The 20,197-nt window shown below is 38.1% G+C and overlaps 1 protein-coding gene across 6 annotated transcripts in view; it reads left to right on the forward strand.

Moving 5' to 3' along the window:
• EPHB1 (EPH receptor B1) overlaps positions 1 to 20,197 on the forward strand; it is a 769,317-nt gene that overhangs the window by 516,155 nt on the left and 232,965 nt on the right. For all 6 annotated transcript variants that reach the window (XM_007493906.3, XM_007493907.3, XM_007493908.3 and 3 more), the window contains exon 4: positions 14,366 to 14,521. In XM_007493906.3, the coding sequence (XP_007493968.1) occupies positions 14,366 to 14,521 (156 nt within the window). The remainder of the gene's footprint in view (positions 1 to 14,365; positions 14,522 to 20,197) is intronic.

Consider the following 20,197-nt stretch of genomic DNA (forward strand, 5'->3'; position numbering starts at 1 on the left):
TTCAGGATGGGAATCTAAATTTATGTAGTGCTTTACATTTTACAAAGCACTTTCCAAATATTATCTTATTTTAGTCTCAAAACAAACATGGGAGGGAGGTGATATTATTATACTTATTTTAAAAATGAGGAAAACTGAGGTGGATAGCAGCTGAGTGATTTCCTCAGGTACACAGAGTTAGTAAATGTCTGAGGCTAGATCTGAACTCAGATCTTCCTGATTTAAGGTTTAGTGCTCTACTCCATTACACTGCCTAACTTGAAGTCAAAGTGATTTCATTGAACTCACAGCTAGTGACTGTGGCAGAGCTGAGCTTTGAATCCAAGCATTTTGATTCTACAGTACACCAGAATTTACATAAAGATGGGATGTTTTAAATTGTTTGTTTTAGGAGTAGTTCAAGGGAATGGGAAAACCAAGTATCCTTTGGTGTAAAACCAAAATCAAAAGTCAAAAAAGGCAAAAGTAGTCTAGACAAGAAAGAACTTATGGCTTAGAAAACCATACTGAGATTATTCCTAAATCAAGGAGGCCCCAATGAAATTTAGGTATCTTTCAGACCTGTTGAAAGAATCAAAGCACAGCTGACTTTTGCCTGTCATAGCTCTTCTTAGACAAAGTCAAGAATGGCAACAAGACAGCCAGACAGGTAGATAAGACTGCCTGGGCATTAGTGAACTCTTTGCAGCTGCCCAGTTTTTTCTTTGTCTAATGCAGCATTGGGATCCAGATCTGAATTCTTTTGAGCAGTATCCTCTGTGTGAATACAGCTTCATCAATCAGATTTTGATTCAGATATGACCATAGAGCTGCCCACACCTTTGCCATTCAGATAAGACAGCATGCTCATAGAATAAAAATTTGCTCAGTTTTTGGTATTAGCCAGGCAATTCAAAGTTTTGTAGTTACAATTATAGCCTTTTTTAAAAAAAATCATTTATTTAATTAGTTAATTTAGAATATTTCTCCATGGTTACATGCTTTGTATTCTTTCCCAACCTTCCTCCTGCCCCCCTCCTGTAGCCAAGGAGCAATTCAACTGGGTTTTACTTTTGATCAAGACCTATTTCTGTATTATTAATATTTGCACTTAGGGTGATCACTTAGTTGATATCCCCAATCATATCCTCATTGAACCATATGATCAAGCAGTTGTTTTTCTTCTGTGTTTCTGCTTCCACAGTTCTTTCTCTGGATATGGATAGTATTCCTTCTCCTAAGTTCCTCTGGATTACTCTAGATCATTGTATTGCTTCAATTGTGCCACAGTGTGTCTATCTCTGTGTACAATGTTCTCCTGGTTCTGCTCCTCTCACCCTCCATCAATTCCTGGGGGTCGTTCCAGTTCACATGGAATTCCTCCAGTTTATACAATTATAACCTACTTGAGAAAAACTTTCAGAATGATAAAAATATATATTTATCTATATACTAATAAATATTTTTCTTTTACTTATGTATTTATTTAGTAGATTTTATATGAATTTCTACTGTCTAGATGTCCTGATAAAACACAAATTCCTTGAGGACATAGATTGTCTTTGTATCACCAGTGCCTACCTCATACATAATATACACAATAAATACTTGCTGTTTGAAATAGGCCAACAGGGGACAGTTAAGTGGTTCAGTGGATTGAGGGTCAGACCTAGAAACAGGAGGTTCTAGGTTCCAATGTGGCCTCATATTTATGTGTGACCCTGGTCAAGGCACTTAACCTCCATTGCTTAGCCATTATTGCTCTTCTGCCTTAGAACTGATACTTATTCATTCTAAGGCAGAAGGTGCTGGAAAGGAAAGGAAAGGAGAGGAGAGGAGAGGAAAGGAAAGCAAAGGAAAGGAAAGGAAAGGAAAGGAAAGGAAAGGAAAGGAAAGGAAAGGAAAAGAAAGGAAAGGAAAGGAAAGGAAAGGAAAGGAAAGGAAAGGAAAGGAAAGGAAAGGAAAGGAAAGGAAAGGAAAGGAAAGGAAAGGAAAGGAAAGGAAAGGAAAGGAAAGGAAAGGAAAGGAAAGGAAAGGAAAGGAAAGGAAAGGAACGGGTTGAGGAGAGGAGAGGAAGGAATAGACAGGACTATAGACCAGTCAAACCTAGACAAGTCAGATGCTAGCTAGGAATTCTGGATGATTAGAGCTTGGAACACTCAAGACTGACAGGAGAACTTGAACTCTTGTGAAGATTCTTGGAGTGTAGGTCTGAGGTTCTCTGTCCCTAGTCTAGTCCTTGGAGTCAAAGAGAGGGTTCTACCTTGCAATTATGTGTCATCTCTGTGCTGTCTGTCTCGTCCGCAATCTTCTGTGTCCCCTGTGAGATACTCTTCTTCTTTGCCCTGTGATTCTTTTATTCTTCCTTCCCCAATTGCATTCTCTGAAGGCTCTCAGGAGCTCAGGCTTCTTCCCCGCCCCCTTGCCCTCCAAACAACTCACACATTGATAGATTATCCACAAAAGTGCTATTGCCTGTCCAAGCCAGCTTAATAGTGCCGTAAGTTACAAATTCATTCAACTGTCTGTGACACGAAGCCTGCAACCTCATATATCAATTTCAGTGAGTGTCTCACATGAGTGATGCTTATATATTGCTAAGTGGCCCCAACTGCACAGACCAGTTAAACATGGCGTTGGACATTAAGAGATATTAACTAGAGACCCATTTAGTTTCACACCGATTGATCTTCAGGGAAGTAATAATTACAGACACTGCCCAATCATGCTACTTCACCAGGCAGTCCATCTGCCATATTTGTTTTCATAGGAGCATGCCTCTTCCTAGGTTCTACCACTCAAGAGCCATGAACCCCTGGGGAAGTGGTCACCAGAAGGCAGAACTGAAGTCAAAGTATGGACTTTGCGCGATTTGGTCTCACCATAATTTTCAAGGCTATGGATTTGATCTGTAGAGAAGGTAGGAAGAAATTGTTGCCAGTGGTACTGATGAGAAAGTCAGCCTCTCTTCTGCTTTGAATTGTCTATAGATAGGCTATCAAGATGAAGTTAATCCAGGGTTCTACCATGGTATTTCTACACTGCTTTGTTTATATCCCTGAAGTTGGCTTTGTTGAAAGGAGGGAATGTAAGATGGTCTTTGTAGTAGAGCAGTGCAGCTCTGAGATATCTGCTTACTTGAGAGACCTTTTGTAGATGCTTATGTTGTGTTCCTTTGTGTTGGGGATGTCCATGGGGAAAAGTTATGGCTGCCAACGGTTTTAAGGCAAAATATAAAATACATAGATAGAGGGTGAGGATGTTATGTCATTGGGTCAGTAACAATTGTGTCCCTGAAAACACCTTATGAGCTCTTCTCTTCTCTCAGAAGTGTCTGTGCCAAAGATCAGAGGCTCCTGACATTTGGTTTGAGTAATTACTGGCATAATTTGCATAAGGTATTCCCAAAAAACATGATCCTGCACAATCATAGTGCTGATTCATTGTAAGCAAACCCCACTTCCTCATGAAGTCACAAAGTTCCACTAAAAAAATTGTTCTGTTGGATATTTACTGATAATACGGTTTCTGTGGTGTTAATTGCCCCTGATAATTTCACTCCATCTAACACATAGAGTTATAGAAGAGACATCATGGAAGAATGGACTGACAGTTGTGCGTGGAGTCCTCAAAGATCTGAGGTCAAAGCTTTCCTCTCACACATGCATACCACATGTCCCTTAGCCTTTCAGCTTCCCAGCCTAGTCTCTTTAAGTTTTAGGAATTGTAGACAATTTGGTGATCTGTATTGTTTGGAACGAGTTTCAACAGTGGGAAATAAATAGTCAGATCTGGAATATACACATATGTGTATTCATGTGTGTAAAACATATCTATATATTTCATTTAATTATATATGTAGACATACATGCATATCTATGTATATATACCTTTCCATAAACAAATATTCATATTCATAGAGTCAATTAAAGTCTTGGCTGCACAGTTAACAGTAAAGTCATACATTAGTTTTCTAAGAATTTCTTGGTCTATCAGTCTAACTTCCTTTTTGTTAATGAGATAGGATTTCTATGCTGCTTGAGTCATAGAATGAAAGACTATGAAGAGACTTGAAAGATAATCAAATGCAATATTCTCATTTTGTAGAGAAAGAAACTAAGATCCCAAAAAGTGCAGTTGCCCAAGTTACCATGTTTATTTTGTGGCAGAATAACACATCATTACACCTGGAAAATGAAAGGTTGAATCCAAAGGCCACTGTCCACTTAGCTCTGTTTGGGGCCCTTGGGAAGTGTAGGGAATTGGAAACATTTATTTCCTTATCTTTTTATCCTTTGACAGTCTTTGAGCTGAACACCATAACCCTCTTTTCCCTAGAAAGCAAGGAAATTTTAATTATAATTAATGTTTATATAATACTTTAAAGTTTTCCAAGCACTTTGCATGTCTCATCTCATTTGAATATCTCTGGGAAAGGGTCATAGTCTGAAGATAAGTTAGGAGACTTGCCCAAAGTCACACAATTAGTGGGCATCTGAATTAGGATTTGAACTCAGGTCTTTCTGACTTCAGATCCAGCATTCTAATAAGTTCAATTGTCCAGCCTTTACAGCCTAGCTGGTCTCTACGCTTTGTCTTCAATCATCAGAAAGAATTAAGAATAAGAGACACTTCCTATTTGTGAGACCCTGAACAAATCACTTAACTCTAATTGCCTAGTCCTTGCCATTCTTCTAGCTTAGAATTTATACTAAGAAGGTAAGACTTTAAAAAAAAGTAGGTAAGATAAAATGTAACTTGGAATATTATTTTTCTTTTAAATTCAAGAAAATATCAGCTGATATTTGGACAAAGATTTCTAAGGACTCAAAATCAGTCTATCAAGACTTATCTATTTCTGGTATTGTCTTTTACACAGTATGATGTAAGAGAAAGACTGCTAACACTGGAACCAGAAGACCCAACTTCAAGTCCTGAATATTCTCCTCCTTATTGGCTCACTTGTAACCAAAGGCAGTTGGTTTCACCTCTCTGAGGCCCAATTTACTGAACAATAACTCTTCAACATTTCAACAAACTGTCATTTCACTACCATGAGAACGTTCCCCCCCCACACACACACATACACATACACACACACTGGTTTATTTTGCAAATAATGTGGTACAATGCATCTTACCTCTGACACAATCCTTGGGCAACCTCCTTAGCCTCCCTGAGTCTCAATTTCCTCACATATAGTAGTGATCTAGTATTTATTTAACACTTTAAGGCATGCAAAGATCTATATATGTTACTTTCCTTGATCCTTGCCAGAGCTGTTATCCTCAATTCATAGATGAGGAAACTGACCCTGGGAGAGCTTATGTGACTTGTTCAGAGTCACATCTGAAGCAGAATTCAAACTCAGAGTCTTTCTGACTCCAAGTCCAGTATTCTTAATCACTTTATTACCCATCTGCCTATGGAAAAATGAAGATGGCCTCTTAGGTCCCTTCCAGTTTTTAATCTATGATCCTATGCCCTAACAGATGACCTTTAAAAGTTCCCATGCCTTAAAAATTCATCACCCTGTCTAATGAGCTCTTTTCTAGGTAGGTGCCTAAATCACAGAAGTGCAGTCTATTCCAAGCCTATATTCAAAACCTTTCCAATTTGGCTGGACGTGCACACACTCCTTGGCCCCACGTTCTAGGACCCACTCTACTTTGAGGCAATGAAGTAGGGCTTTGGGCTATGTCCTGCCCACTAGTCCTCAGGGTTATGATAATAAAAATGCTTTGTAAATCTGGAAAGTCTAGATAAATATGAGATTTGATTATTAAATTCTCAAAAAACATTGCTTCCTCAGATTTCTGCCTATAACATGCCCTGCTGGGCCAATAGCAAATCAGTTTTCTAGTGGTGGGCAAAGTTGATGCCTGTATCAGTCTCCTTGCTGTTTTTTTCATTATGCCTCCAGAGAGAGGCAATAACAGCAGTGTCAGGCTCTCCCATTTAAACCCTGTAGGGAGCATACAGCAGTTCACAGCCATCACTGAGTTTTTGACAGTGTGGCAGGTCTCTCAGCTGAACGTGCGGAAAATGTCCATCCATTTTACCAACCTGCCCAAGGAATGGGCCTCTTCCTCTGCAAGGGGTGTTTGACTGAGCCTCTGTTTTTGGTCCTTATACCAAAAAGGAAACTGACAAAGGGAAGAACAGTAAAGCTAGAAGCCTGGCTCTGTCTCTTGAAGGGAAGGAGGGAGAAAGTATCTTATCCTTTAACCAGCTGATGAATATTCATAGACATGAACATTTTGCAAACTCATTTTGAGGAAAAAAAATTAGACCAGCAAAAGTAATTACATTATTTAAAAAAAAGAAAGAAGAGACAAAGGAGGTGGGGATAAAGAAGCAAAGTTAACATGCAGAGATAGATTTTCTTAGGTAGAAAACTACTTTTTCCCTCCCCTTCTACCTGCCCCTGCTCCATAGTATGAAAAAGGAACAGTTAAACATTCTAATTTGATTTATTGCAGCTTTAACAATGTTGATTTTCATGCCTTTTGGGGGAGGGGGAACACACCCTCCAAATAATAAAATCACAAAATAATACTTTGAGGTTTTTATTTTATCTTCTTTCTAGATCAAGAGAAATTGTGAGGGAAAAAAGGCTTTGGTGAGTGCTGAGTGACAGGTTAAAGGGCTCCAATAAAGATTAGATGGTCCACTATCTACTGAGGAAATTGCATAAAAGTGGTTATTCCCTCTTGCTTCTATTAATTTCCTCTTCCTGGCTGCTTGGAGATGCTTCATATCCTGATGCAGCAGATGGGGATGAGAGGTACTTTCCATTATCTCAATCACTGTACTGTTTATGAGACACTTAATCTGTTTCTTTATAAAGTAATAGTATTGTAGGTGATGGATTTAGTGTCAGTAAAAGTCTGTGTGTGAGGAGGGGTGGAGGGGAGGAAAGCACTTGGGAACATTGTAAGCACCCGTCATTTGTTATATCTCTGAGGCAAGGAGAGAAGTTGGGTGGGCGTTCCAAGGTGACCTTCTGGACAGCAGCTAGCTAGAGCTAATTACAGGTCATTCTCTCTTGATGGAGAATGGGAGTGTAGTTCACTGTGTTTCTAGAGTAGGAAATCCTCCATAGAGTATAGAGATGCTGAAGATTTTCAGTTCCCCTTGGCTCAGGCCTGGGAGGGAGTGTGTACCTTATAATGAGTGCCCCTCTGTATAGAAAAGAAAATGCTTTGCTTCCTAGTGTTCTCAGCTTAAAGGCTTGTGGAAAAAAATATTAGATTTGTAGTAAGTTTGTAATATATGAAGGAATGATTGGTTGCTGTCCTTTGTACTAAAAAAAAAAAAACAAGAAGACATCATTAGTGATGTCTTCTGGCTTATGCAAAAATTTAAGTGAGGCAGAATTGGTTAAAGTTGTTGGCTTCACTCTGAGGTCTTCCAGAGTCATTGAAGTCCAATGACAAGACAAAAGTCATGATGACCGTGTGATGGTTCAGGATGCAGTGGATGATTTTGGCTCCTTCCCTATCTAGTCAAGCTCTAAGCACTCCTCAGCTCCTGCTTCCACCATCTTTATGGTCATTGGAACAAATTATTCTCATCCACCCTTTATATCAGGAGAAATCTTTACATTCTTAGAGTAGCCCTTCCCCTAGCTCAGAGACAGATTTGAAACCTATGAGTTTCCCTGGGTTTTGCTGGGATATGATTATGTGCTACAACATCTTGGAACCATAAGTGAGAGCTCAGTGGTAGGTGGACACCAAAGGAGAATAAACATCCCTGAAAAGGGCTCTGCAAACTCTTCCACAGGAAGTACTCTTCTTATCTGAACAGTGCTGTGTATCATATGAATGAATGAAGTGATTGAAAAAAAAAACATTTTCTAAGTCTTTAGTATGTGCTGAACACTGAGAATGAAAATACAAAAAAAGGGATATAATTTTTGGTTTCAAAGAGCTTCACTTCTAAGAGAGAAGGATAAACACAAAGGGACACTTTGGTTCAAAAGTTACAGGGTGGTTAATGGCTATAGTTTGAAACAACCCATCCAGGAACAATGACACAGAGTTGATTTGATTGTGGGGATCAGGAAGCTAGAGAGAAAAGTAGGAAATAGAGTGGAGTCAAATTAAACATGCCTAGGACTTTTCCTAAAAGTGCCTAGTGATGGAATTGCTTATTCCTTATGCAATCTTAGGCATCTAGGTGGCACAGTGGATACAATGCCAGGCAGGCACTTATTTTCCATGAATTTGAATATGACCTCAAACACTTACTACCTGCATGACCCTCAGCAAGTCACTTAAGTCTGTTGAGGTCAGTTTCCTCACTGTCAAATGAACTGAAGAAGGAAATGACAAATTACTCCAGTATCTTTGCTAACAAAACCCTAAATGAGGTCATGAAGAGTCAGACATGACTGAAAAATTACTGAAAATCTAGTCTAAATCTAATTGAAACTCTGATCTAATCTAAAACTACCCCTCTGGGTCTTTATCTTCTCACCTTAAAAAAAAATTATAGGGGGCAGCTGGGTGGCTCAGTGGATTGAGAGCCAGAGAGATGGGAGGTCCTGGATTAAAATCTGGTACATTGATACAGGTTGAAAGTGGAAGAGGCAGGATTCAAGCATAGGACTAATGCTTATCCACACATAGAAAGCTGCAGAAAACCTCTTTTTTAAAAAATGCAAATGTTTTATTAACATACACTATCTCAAGATTATAAAGGCATTTGATTGCCTTAGTTACTTAGAAGCCCCACATACATGACAGAGACCAGTACACTTCTCCAGCCTACTTCCTTAATATTATCCCTTCATTCTGAACAGCCAAAACACTATTGAGATTATAGTCCCAATTGGGGGAAAGCACAGGACAGATTGATCTCATAAATCTAACCCATCTCTCACCTTCTCTTCATGGAAATTGTTCACATTCAATGCTTTCTCCTTTTTTCCTATCTTTTGCTTCTAATTGCTCAGTTCTCCTGTGTCTGAATATCATTTTTAACCCCATCCTACTCCCTATATCCTTCTTATTTCCCCTTTTTCAACTCCAAAATTCTATGATTCTTTACCAGTAAAAAAACCTTAGGAAAATCAACCAGTCTTTCTGTCTGTCTCTGTCTCTGACTCTGTCTTTCTGTCTCTGTCTCTATCTCTGTCTCTCTCCCCCTCCATTCCTCTCCCCATCTTCCATGTTTCTGCTTCATCTTTTTGAGTCTTTCTTTCTCCCTCTCTATCTTTCTCTGTCTCTTTAGCTATGTCTCTGTCTTCTCTCTCTATTTATATATCATTTTTCTTTCTCCTAGAGATCCACTAACTCTTAATCATAGATGATATGTGTAAAAAGAATGCTGGTGACACACCTATATCTAGGAAAAGAAAAGCTGTTAAGATTTGAAGGGAAATTAGGCATAATAAAGAACCAAGAAGCATATGTGTATCTTGGACAAGTGCTACAGATGGATAATAAGCTCTGGCTAGATTGCATTTGGGAAACTGTACTGGGCTTTTAATGATCCCAAATTGGCCTCCACTACAGAAGCCCATCTTTTTAATGCCTGGTGATGCTCTGTGACCATGAATTGTGGAACACCGTGATCTTGGAATTGCAATTACAGATAACCTAGAGGGCAATGCAAAGACTCATAGTGGTTATAAACAGGCTGTAGTGAAGTACCAATGACTACTTGTATACCAGAAGTGACATAAAAGATGTTATTGGCAATTATATGACCAGAAAAGGAAGTAGGCCACTCATGTAATGAGAATAAAAGAGAAATACATTCATCCAGTCCTGACCTCTCTTCTCCCGACTTGCTTCAGACCTGTATTTCAATCACCTAGATGATGTTGTTTTTCAGTTGTTTCAGTTGTGTCTGGCTCTTTGTGATCCCATTTGGGGTTTTCTTAACAAAAATATTAGAGTATTTTGTCCTTTTGTCTTTCCTTCTCCAGCTCACTTTACAGATGAGGAAACCAAGGTGAACAGGATTACGTGATTTGTCTAGGGTCACACACCTAGTGGGTGTTTGAGGCCAGATTTGAACTCATGATGATGGATCTTTTAGATGCCAAGGCCAGCACTCTATTCATTGTATGACCCAGATGCCCAATTGATGATGCCGTTCCTAGAATATGATACTGTCACCTCAAACTCAATATGCTCTAAAGTAAATTTATTACCTTTCCCCCTAAACCTGAAGGTTAGAAAGATCCAAGTTGATGTTCTCTCTCTGACATATATTTGTTGTGTGACCCCAGGCAACTCACTAGTAGCTATGTTTGAGTTCCAGAGAATGCTGGTAAAAGAATTTTCTCACTGGGAATTTCTTATATAATGAAATCACAAAACTAATATCTTTCACATTTGACTTCTCTGTAGTCCAGGGCATCCTTTATCTTTTACTCTTTTCTCCTCATATTTCTCCTAGGACTTTGTTTTCTATCCCTTTAAAGCACTTTCCATGGATTATAGAGTTATCTCTGTCAATATTTTGGCACCACAAGACTATAAACTCCATGAAGGCAAAGATTATATATATATATACCTCTCTCGGTTCCTAATATAGTACCCTTCATAAAATAATTACTTAATGCATCTTTGTTTAATTGAATTGAATCTGTTGAACAGGAAGACAGACTACAGTGTATATTGGCATCCCTGAGATACTAATAGAACAAAAAGAAATCCTGTAGCACCTAGAGTCTCATGGGAAAAACAAAGAAACAAACAAAAACCCCATGGGCAAGCATTGTAAAGGATAAGTGAAAAGGTTTACTATCTAGCATTGTGGAAGAGATGTCAACATTGAGGATATCGGAGAGTAGCATAGTGTAGCAGAGAGAGCATTGGCTTTGAAGCTAAATCCTAGTTCTTTTACTTGCAACCTATATGTCCTTGGGTAAATCATGACATCTCTGTTTCCTCAATTTCCTTATCTGCAAAATTAGGGGGTCAGACTAGATTCTATTGCTTTCAGCAATGTTTTATTTAAAAGGTTTAGCATTTCAGCTCTATTATGGGTTAAATTGGCTTTTGTGAACTAATCAAAATTGATAGCATTAAATCTGTGATAAAATTCATTTTGAATGCCTCCCAATCAAGTTGCAAATTAACTTTTAGAAAACAATCCACTTTTAAGTTGGAGAAAATCTATATAGGATTTAGTTTTAATTTTTCCTTTAAATTTATTGATAGTGAAATTTTGAATATAAGTAAATCCAACCTCTTTTATGCCTTCAAAAAGATTGAAAAAAAGCAGAGAAATATATTACCTTTTCATTTAAAAAAAATCCATTTATTTCAGTGGAATTCCTATTGACCTAGCAATAACATGCTGAGCCCTTTGACCACTATGATCAGGTAAGTAATTTCCTCTTTAAAAGGGAAAAGAAGGATTATCTGACACTTCCCTAGAGCACCCCCTCCTTCCTTGAATTCAACTTCCTTATTTCCTTTTCTCTTTACAAAGTTTTAGCTTTTGTTTAGCACTTTCCCTTTTTCCTTTATGGCTGCCTTTAGAAATAGGAGACCTATTGCTCTAAGATCTGCAGCCCTCAGGAAGATTCAGAATCCATTTTCATGCTTTTTGTGGATCTCAAAGGCACTTGTTTATTTCATTACTTAAAGAATTACATTGAAGATGAGGCTTTTAACCATAAGAAGAAAAGAAGAAAGTTAAAATACATTATTTGGGGATTAATATTGTATAATTAGAATTTTGCTCCCCAGAACTCTTTTTCCCAGCTTCCCATGTTCTTCCTTATGTTGGCACATAATGTGAGAAAGAACATGGGAATATGGGAAAGAGAGTTCTGGAGAGCAAAAGTCTAATTATATAACCCTGGGAAGGGATATGTAGCAACAAAGAGTATTTGAGTTAGAATGAATCTGGAGAAATCATCTAAGCTGTCTCTCTGCTTTTGAGAAAAGCATCATTTTATATAATCCCGGCTAGATGAGTTCCTATTCCATGATACTCATAAGAATGATTGGAATACCATATATCCTTTCATTTTCAACATTTTACTCCTCATCATCTCAAAAGCCAGGCATCCACTTGATAAGTAATAGACTCTCATTGTCAATTCCATGCAAACAATATTGTACAAAGCATTCTTCTAGACCCAGAGGACACAAAGATGGACTAAAGAGGATCCCTATCCTCAGGAACTCAAATTTGATATGGATAAGATAGGTAAATAAGTATAATAGAAGTTAGATTATTATAATTACAATAAGAGAACCAAATAAACAAGAATGAGATATTTGATAAAGGAGGGAACACTCTTAAACTCACCTTTAACTGATATTTGAAGGAAGGCAGAAATGGTAGGAGTCTGGGTTTGGTCCATTCCTTGAATGAAGATATATTACTTGAAATCATTGAGTTGTTAGGAGCTAGGATTAATTATGATATAATTATAAGTTCCAAGTTGTCTGTAATGAAGGATCATGAAGGAGAATGAAGTTAAAAATGTAAGTTAGACCCAGATTATATGTTGAAAGGGAGCTACCCAAGGGAAAAAAATCTGCACAATCAATGAAGGTCTTAAAAACATTGAGTGTACCCCCCTTGGTAAAAATATGGACAAAAATCACATTATATGGGTTGACATGGATGGGATGCATTCTGCATCATTGGAAGAAACCCTTGAGACTGAAGATGGTGTGGGAAGGGAGTACAGTAATGGCCACTATTACAAACCTTTAAATAGAAAGGAAGTAATATTATCAAATTTGAATTCAATAGGCAAAGCAACTGTTATATAGGGAGGGGAGGAGGTGGAAAAGCCAAAGGTTACTTTTTTTTTTTTACTTTGGTGACTGTGAAAAATGGGGTACTATTAGTAGAGATAGTGGGATTTGAGCATTTTAGGGGAGGGCAATATAGGAATGATGATTTGCTTCAGGAAATGTTGGATTTGAGGTGTTAAAGGGACATCCAAATGAATATCCAATAACCAGTTGTAAATGTGGACCTGGAGCTCTGGGGAGAGTTTTAGGCTAGATATACAGATTGGAGAGTTCTCCACAGAGAAGTGATCATTGAAGCCTCTGGAGGGAATGAAATGCCATGAGTTTAGAGAAAGAAAAGGGTCAGGAATAGACTCTTGGGGAAAAAACATAATGAGGAGCTGGAGAAGAAAGAGAGATTAGGAAAGAAAAAACTATAAGAATTATCACAGTGATAAGAAGAGAACTTGGTTAGTCTATTTCAAAGCAATAGGAGTATCAAGAATGCAATAAAGTCATATTGGGCATACAATGCCAGGCACTGTTCTAAGTGCTTTGGGATATTATCTCATTTTATCCTCATAACAATCCTGTGGGACAGATGCTTTTATATCCTAATCATACAGTTGAGGAAAATGAAGCAGACAGAACTTAAGAGACTTGCTTAGGGCCACAGGGTTAGCAAATATATGAGGCTAGATTCAAACTCAAGGACTTTCTGACTCCAGGTTCAATGTTTTATCAACTATGCCACCCAGTAGAAAAATGAATAAAGCCCTGCCTAGATTTGGAATGAGAGATCTAGGTTTGAATATTTTGACTATTTCATTGCTCTCTGTCAATGGGAAAGGAACTTAACCTTATAGAACTTCATTTTTAAAATGAAGATATTAATAATTGTATTATCTATCTCACAAGGTATAAAAAGCAAGATTTTGCAAACTTTAAAAGCACTATGTAAATATGATAATTATTCACAAGATAGTTAAAGGGCACATGGTAGATATGAATAAGTTGTAATAAATTCCAAATAATAGATTACTTAGAAGTTGCAGAGTAAAAAAATCCAATAAATGTATGAATGAAAACGATCAGCTTGTCACTTGGTGGGAATAGCCCTTGGGAAGCCTGTGGCCTCCATGGTAGCCATAGGATGCCAATATGAATCAAGGAAAGATTCCTGGCTCCACCCCACTCTCCACACCCTCCTTTTTGCTGTGGAAAAGTTACAGAAACCAAAGATTTATATAGGAAGAGCATGAATGAATGGTTTGTAATCTATATCCTTGGATCTCCATATTCCATTTGAATATGGAGCAAATAAATGTGAATTGTTATTAAAAAAGTTAATAACTTTTCATTAAAAGTTGTCATTAAAAGCTATATTCAAAGAGATACTGACTGGTTCTCAGACAGGGCAGGTTGAAATAAATAAGACACTGGAATAGATGACAAAGGAGTTTATGGAATCCCCCTTACTGGAGGCATTAAAAAGGATTTCATCAGCCTAAGGTGGCCCTGCTTGACAGCAATAAAGGAATAGATGCTTTAAGTCCCTAACAGTGTAAGGATAGCAACTTTAGAGCCTCTGATTCTGCTATAAGAGAATCACATTATTTCTCTCGTGATTAATTTTCTTCTGTTCTTATCTCATTATGTTCTAGCCTGCCCAGCAGGAATGTTCAAGGCGAATCAGGAAGTGGGGGTCTGTTCTCAGTGCCCATCGAATAGCCGTTCTCCTTCAGAGGCCTCTCCCATCTGCACCTGCCGCACAGGCTATTATCGGGCAGACTTTGATCCACCGGAGGTGGCATGTACCAGTAAGTACCTGTGTTGGGTGGCGTGGCATTTCGTTCTCTGATTGCATCAATTTAGAGGAAATGGACTGGTTTACTCCCCCTCCTTTTTCTGAGTTTTAAATATTTTCTTACATAATCTTTTCACAGCACCAGCAGGAGCAAGCAAATATGGTTATTCCAAGTTTCCTGAAAAAAAATTATTTATATTAATAACACCCATCTTCACCTCCATAATCTCACCCCATACTATAGGTCTTTTGCTTAAATAAGAAACTAGTCTTTTCAGGAAGAAACTGTGTAAGGAAGGAAAAAATAGAAAAACAGTAAGAAGAATGACTAGGAGCAGCTTGATTCTCAGGAGGGGCAAAGAGGGCTAAGTCTCCAAACTTATCAGAATATATAACTCGAGTCCATTGAAGGTATCCATTACAGGGCCTGGCACTTAGTAGGTTTTTAATGAATATTTTTGATTGATTGATGGGGAATGCCTAAAAGTAATCTGAAGTCAGGTAGAATCAGATTTACTTGGTCCACAAGAGGATGACCTTCCCAGTACTTTAACCAGATGAAACTGGCAACCAAGTAGGGGCTTGAAGTATATGATATATGATGCAGAACACTTTATAAATCTATTCAAAGGCCCTTTCATGCTGAATCAACTGAGAGATCAACTTAATGATCTTCTCCTTGGCTTGCTGAAGCTTGTAAAGGTTATTTTGGTCCATAGACTCTGGGCCTTGGTTTCTTGCTTCTTCTTCAGCATAGGCTGGGCATTGTGCCCATTCTACTGGGTTTTCTGACTTTACTGGTAAAAGGCACACCTATCTATGACCAGGAGCCAAATACCACTCAGTTGATTGGCTAGAAAGAAAAATGTCTATTGGTCCATTCCTGATTTAGTTGCTCTATCTTATCTTTCACCAGGTCTACTGGGCGACTGGGAAGAATTATATGAGAAATGAACAGACTTTGAAAACTGTGCTACCTGGGGGTCATAAACAGTGTGGATATTAAAAATAGGCAAACATCCAAAGAATAACATTCTTTTTTGCCTATCTGGTGTTGACTTTCTTAGTAAGCACAGAACCAAAACTAAAGTCTTCTTGCCCTCATCATGTACATGAAAATTCAAGGGAGGGAGAACTTTGGTTCCAACCTCTGCTTGGACAACACTTGCCCATTGCATGCAATGGGGTGGATAGACTTTGAAAAACAATACTTTCAGGGACAACTGAAAGAACACTGAAAGACATGAAATTAGAAACTGAGTAGAAGCCAAATTCATAGAATCATTGGATTACTGATCAAAGCTGTAAAGGAGCTCAGAAGTCATCAAGTTAGACAGTCAATAAGCATTTATGAAGCACTCACTATGTACTAGGCACTGTGATAAGCACTAGGGATACAAAGAAAAGATAAAAAAGAACAAAACAAAAAACAGTTCCTGATCTCAAGAGCTCAAAGTCTAAAGGAGGAGAGAACAGGCAAACAACTATGTACAAATAAGAAATATAGAGGCTAAATTGAAAACAATCTCCAATTTACCCTTTATATAAAGAAAAGCACTAAGATTAAGATGAACTTGGAAGGGTCTCTATTAGAAGGTGAACTTTTAGTTGAGACTTGCAGGAAGTCATGGAAGAGATGAGGAAAGGGAGAGTTCCAGGCATAGACAGCCGGTGAAAATATTTGGAGGCTAAAGATAAGAGTATCCAGTGTGAAGAACAGCAATGAAGCCAGTGGCACTGTATGTAGGGGTTAGGGAGTCAATCGGTAAATATCTATTAGGTGCCTACTATATGCCAAAGATGCAAAGAGGCAAGAGACAATTCTTATCTTTAAGGACCTTGTGAATTAGTGAGGAATTTACAATTTAAAGGGTTGTGAAGGATAAGAAGACTGGGAAGGTGAGTCCGTAAGGCATGTAATGAAAGACTTTAATGGCCAAAGTATTTTCTGGAGGCAATAAGGAGTCAGTAGAGTTTGTTGTATGGTGTCAGAGTTACATGGTCAGAAGTGCTTTGGGACGATCAATTTGATAGCCAGGTCATAGATGGATTGGAGAAGAGAAGGATTTTAGAGAGTTTATTGCAAAAATAAAAATGTGAGGTGATGAGGGCCAGTACCAATTTGTTGCTGGCAGATATGTGTGTCTCTACTAAAGATATGTTACAAAAAGAAAAATGGCAGGACTACTGGCAACCGAGTGGATATGAGGATGAGGGAAGAGAGAGTGAGAAGTTCCTAAGGATAACACCTAAGTTTAAAGTCTCAGTGATTTGGAGGTACCCTTCACAGTAATATAGAACTTAAGAATAGGGGAGTGTTTTTGGTGGAAAGATAATTAAGGTTTGAGTTTAGTATGGAGTTTGTTGAGTTTAAGATATCTATGAGATATTCAGTGCGATATGTACAATAGGTAGTTATAATTGTGAGTTCAGTATGTAGTGATTGTGAGACTAGGGGTTAGGGCTAGACAAAGATCTAAAAATCATCTAAATGGAGCTAATAATAGGAAGCTGATAAAATCACCAACAGACATAGTGCAGAGAGAGAAGGGAAGAGGTCCAGGACAGAGTTTGGGGAGACCCCCACTGTAAGTGTGAGTGAAAATCTAGTATAGGAAACAGAGAAGTTGTCATCATATAAGCAGGAGGACAACCAGGAGAAAACAGTGCCACAAGAACCTAGAAAGAAGATATCAAAGATAAAAGGGTGATCAGCAGTTTGAAAGGCTACAAAGTGTTCCAGAAGACTGAGAACTGAGAAAAGGTCATTGGGCTTGGTGATTGAAAGATCACTGGTTACTTTGCAGAGAGCAGTTTCAGATGAACAAAGAAGTCAGAAGTCAGACTACAGTGTTACAAAGAGAGTGAGAGAAAAGGAAGTGGAGGCATATATTGGAGATGACCCTAAGGAGGTTAGTCAAAAAATAGAAGAGAGATATGGGAAAATTGCTAGCAGAGTTCAAATGAGTAAGTGAGGATTTTTTGAGGATAAGAAAGACATGAGATTATTTGTAGGCAGTAGAGAATCAGCTAGTAGACAGCGAGATTTTGAAGATAAGTGAAAGAATGAGGATGAGAGGTGGGGGGAATATGTTGAGAAAGATGGAATTGGGCTAAATCATTTGAGTATATGGAAAGGTTTTCCTCACCTTGGCAAGGAGAAGGATTACTTCTCCATGTGAGTCAAACACGAGTAAGGTGGTAAGAAGTATCTGATATGTGATATGAAATAAGAGGAAAAAAAAAACAGATCCCTCAGTGAATGGTTATTATTTTCTGTGAAATATGAGAAAAGGATCAAATCTGAGACTGGGGGAAAGGAATCATCAGAAATCTGAAGGTATATGAGAAAGTTTGGAAAAGCCTCTGTGTTGAGTCCATTAGTGAATTAGTTAAAAAATTATGGAGGTGTAAAAGTTTACCTTGCAGCAATGAGAGCCCAGTACAGATCACGAAACATAAATTTGTAGTAAATCCAGTAAAAATGATTTCTAGATTTCCTTTATTTTCATTCAGTAGCATGTAAGTAGGTGTGAAAATAGTAGATGGTGGGAATAATAAAAGGCTGATGCTTGGCAGGATAAGAATTTTGTGTGGGCGATTGTTCTTTGTACTTAAGACCAAAATGGCACCACAGTGTTGGAGTCAGTGTACAGTGTGTCTGACTGTGGCTAATCAGACCAATAAGAGTTCAGAAGGTTCTCTCACAGGTTGGGCACAAATAACATGCATAAATATTTGGGATGGAGGTGTCTCTAAATTTGTGCATCTCACATTTTTTGAGCTATTGCAATTCTGCTTTGCTCACAGAGCAAACGTTTTTTGTTTTGTTTTTTTGATGTGGTCATGCCATGTTGTATGGTTCTGTTACAGTGACTCCCATGTTTCAAATGGACTCCAAAGTTCTTCAGAGAGACCTTTTTAGAGTGTCCTTGTATCATTCCTTCTGACCTCTGTGAAAGCACTTACCTTGTTTGAGTTCTCCATAAAATAGTCTTTTAGGCAAACATGTTTTGAACTTCTATAGGATGAGGGGCAGGGGCAAGGGATTTATGAGAAGAGCAATTCAGAGCTGAACTAGTTCACCAAGATGTTAAGATGGAAAAGAGAGGAAACTTTAATATTCTCATTTCATAAGTGACAAATCTGAGGCCAAATAGACTGATTCTAGTCATGGAAGAAGCTGTCTCTTCTCTCACAATGAGTTTTAAAGCCCGGAATGATGGGGTAGGCAATCCCCACAACTGTGGGGTTTCAGCCTTTGTATATTTCAAAGGATCTCATATTGACTTATGTCACAAATGAAGTCTTCTAGGACATAGAAAGGTGAGTTTTGACTTTCCCAGCAATAATTGTAGCTGTCCAGAGATGGGGGAGGGAGTGCTAACTCTAGAATCAAAGGGCCCGAGTTCAAATCCTATCTCGGATGCTTGCTATCTGTAAGATTTCATTTGGTTATTTAACCTCACTAAGGCTCAGGTTCCTAACCTGAAGGGTTATACCAGGTAACCTCTGAGGTCCTTTCCAAATATCTATGGATACTGATAATAATTAGGGCTCTAATTGACTTGTGTGACTAATAGGATCTTCTTTTTCTGATATGTATCCCTATGTCATATTTTTAACTATGGAAAAGCATGATAAGCTTTGTTCTGAGGTATGGGAAACTTCCTTTTAGAGTAGTAGTAGTTCAAAGTTCTGTGGTCTACAGAATCCTCCTTTATATGGAATACTAGCATTTTACCTCTTCTTTACACTATTTGTTTTGACACCTGACTTTCTGCTGAAAATAACATGCCCCTGATCTCTCTCTCTCTCTGTCTCTGTCTCTATCTGTCTCTGCCTGTCTGTCTCTACACACACACACACACATACACACACACACACACACAATCTTCCATTTCCCACTCCTCAGTGAGCAAATTAAGGAAAAGGAAGTTGTCCTTTTCATTTCCCAATTTCAAATCTGGGTGACTGTTCTATTATACTTACTCTACTGCTTCTTGCCATCCATATTTCTCACTCATTTCAGATCACTTCAATGCTATAAGGTCCAATTCACTGTTCCTAAAATAATGTTAACATCCTCTCTTATTCTATTTTACCTCACCCTGCACCATTGACCTTGATGACTTTAACATCTATGTTAACAACCCATTGAATTCCTTGATTTCACAGTACCTCAATCTCTTCAACAACTCCAAAGATATCTATTTCTACTTAGATACTGGGATAATATTATTTTTTTTTCCTGAGTGTTGAGCTTTAAGAATAAAAGCAGAGGGTGACTCAAACCACAATTCTAGATAAGAGCCCAGATACCTTAGGCATAACCATTTTCAATCAGTAGCCATCCCTCTAGTAGTGATCTAACTAACTCAAGTAAATTTCCTGATTACTTCTTACTCTCCACAGACAGAGACTAGTAGGACCTCTACTCAGGGTTTCCTGCTGCTCTACCATAAATTTGACTGGGGTGGCTATCTCTTGTCCTAATGGGCTAATCCAGAAGGAGACAGACAATCATTCAATGAGTCAGTTGATGGAAGAGATCCCAGATATTTAGGTAGGGGCATTCTGTGCTTCATCTGTTCTTCTAAGATATCATCACTGTGGAATTTCATTGAATTTCTGTTATATAGTTGTTCCTTTCAACAATTCTATTAAATGTCAATGTTAACGAACTGTT

Source organism: Monodelphis domestica, chromosome 4 (genome assembly GCF_027887165.1).
Source record: "Monodelphis domestica isolate mMonDom1 chromosome 4, mMonDom1.pri, whole genome shotgun sequence".
NCBI lineage: Eukaryota > Metazoa > Chordata > Mammalia > Didelphimorphia > Didelphidae > Monodelphis > Monodelphis domestica.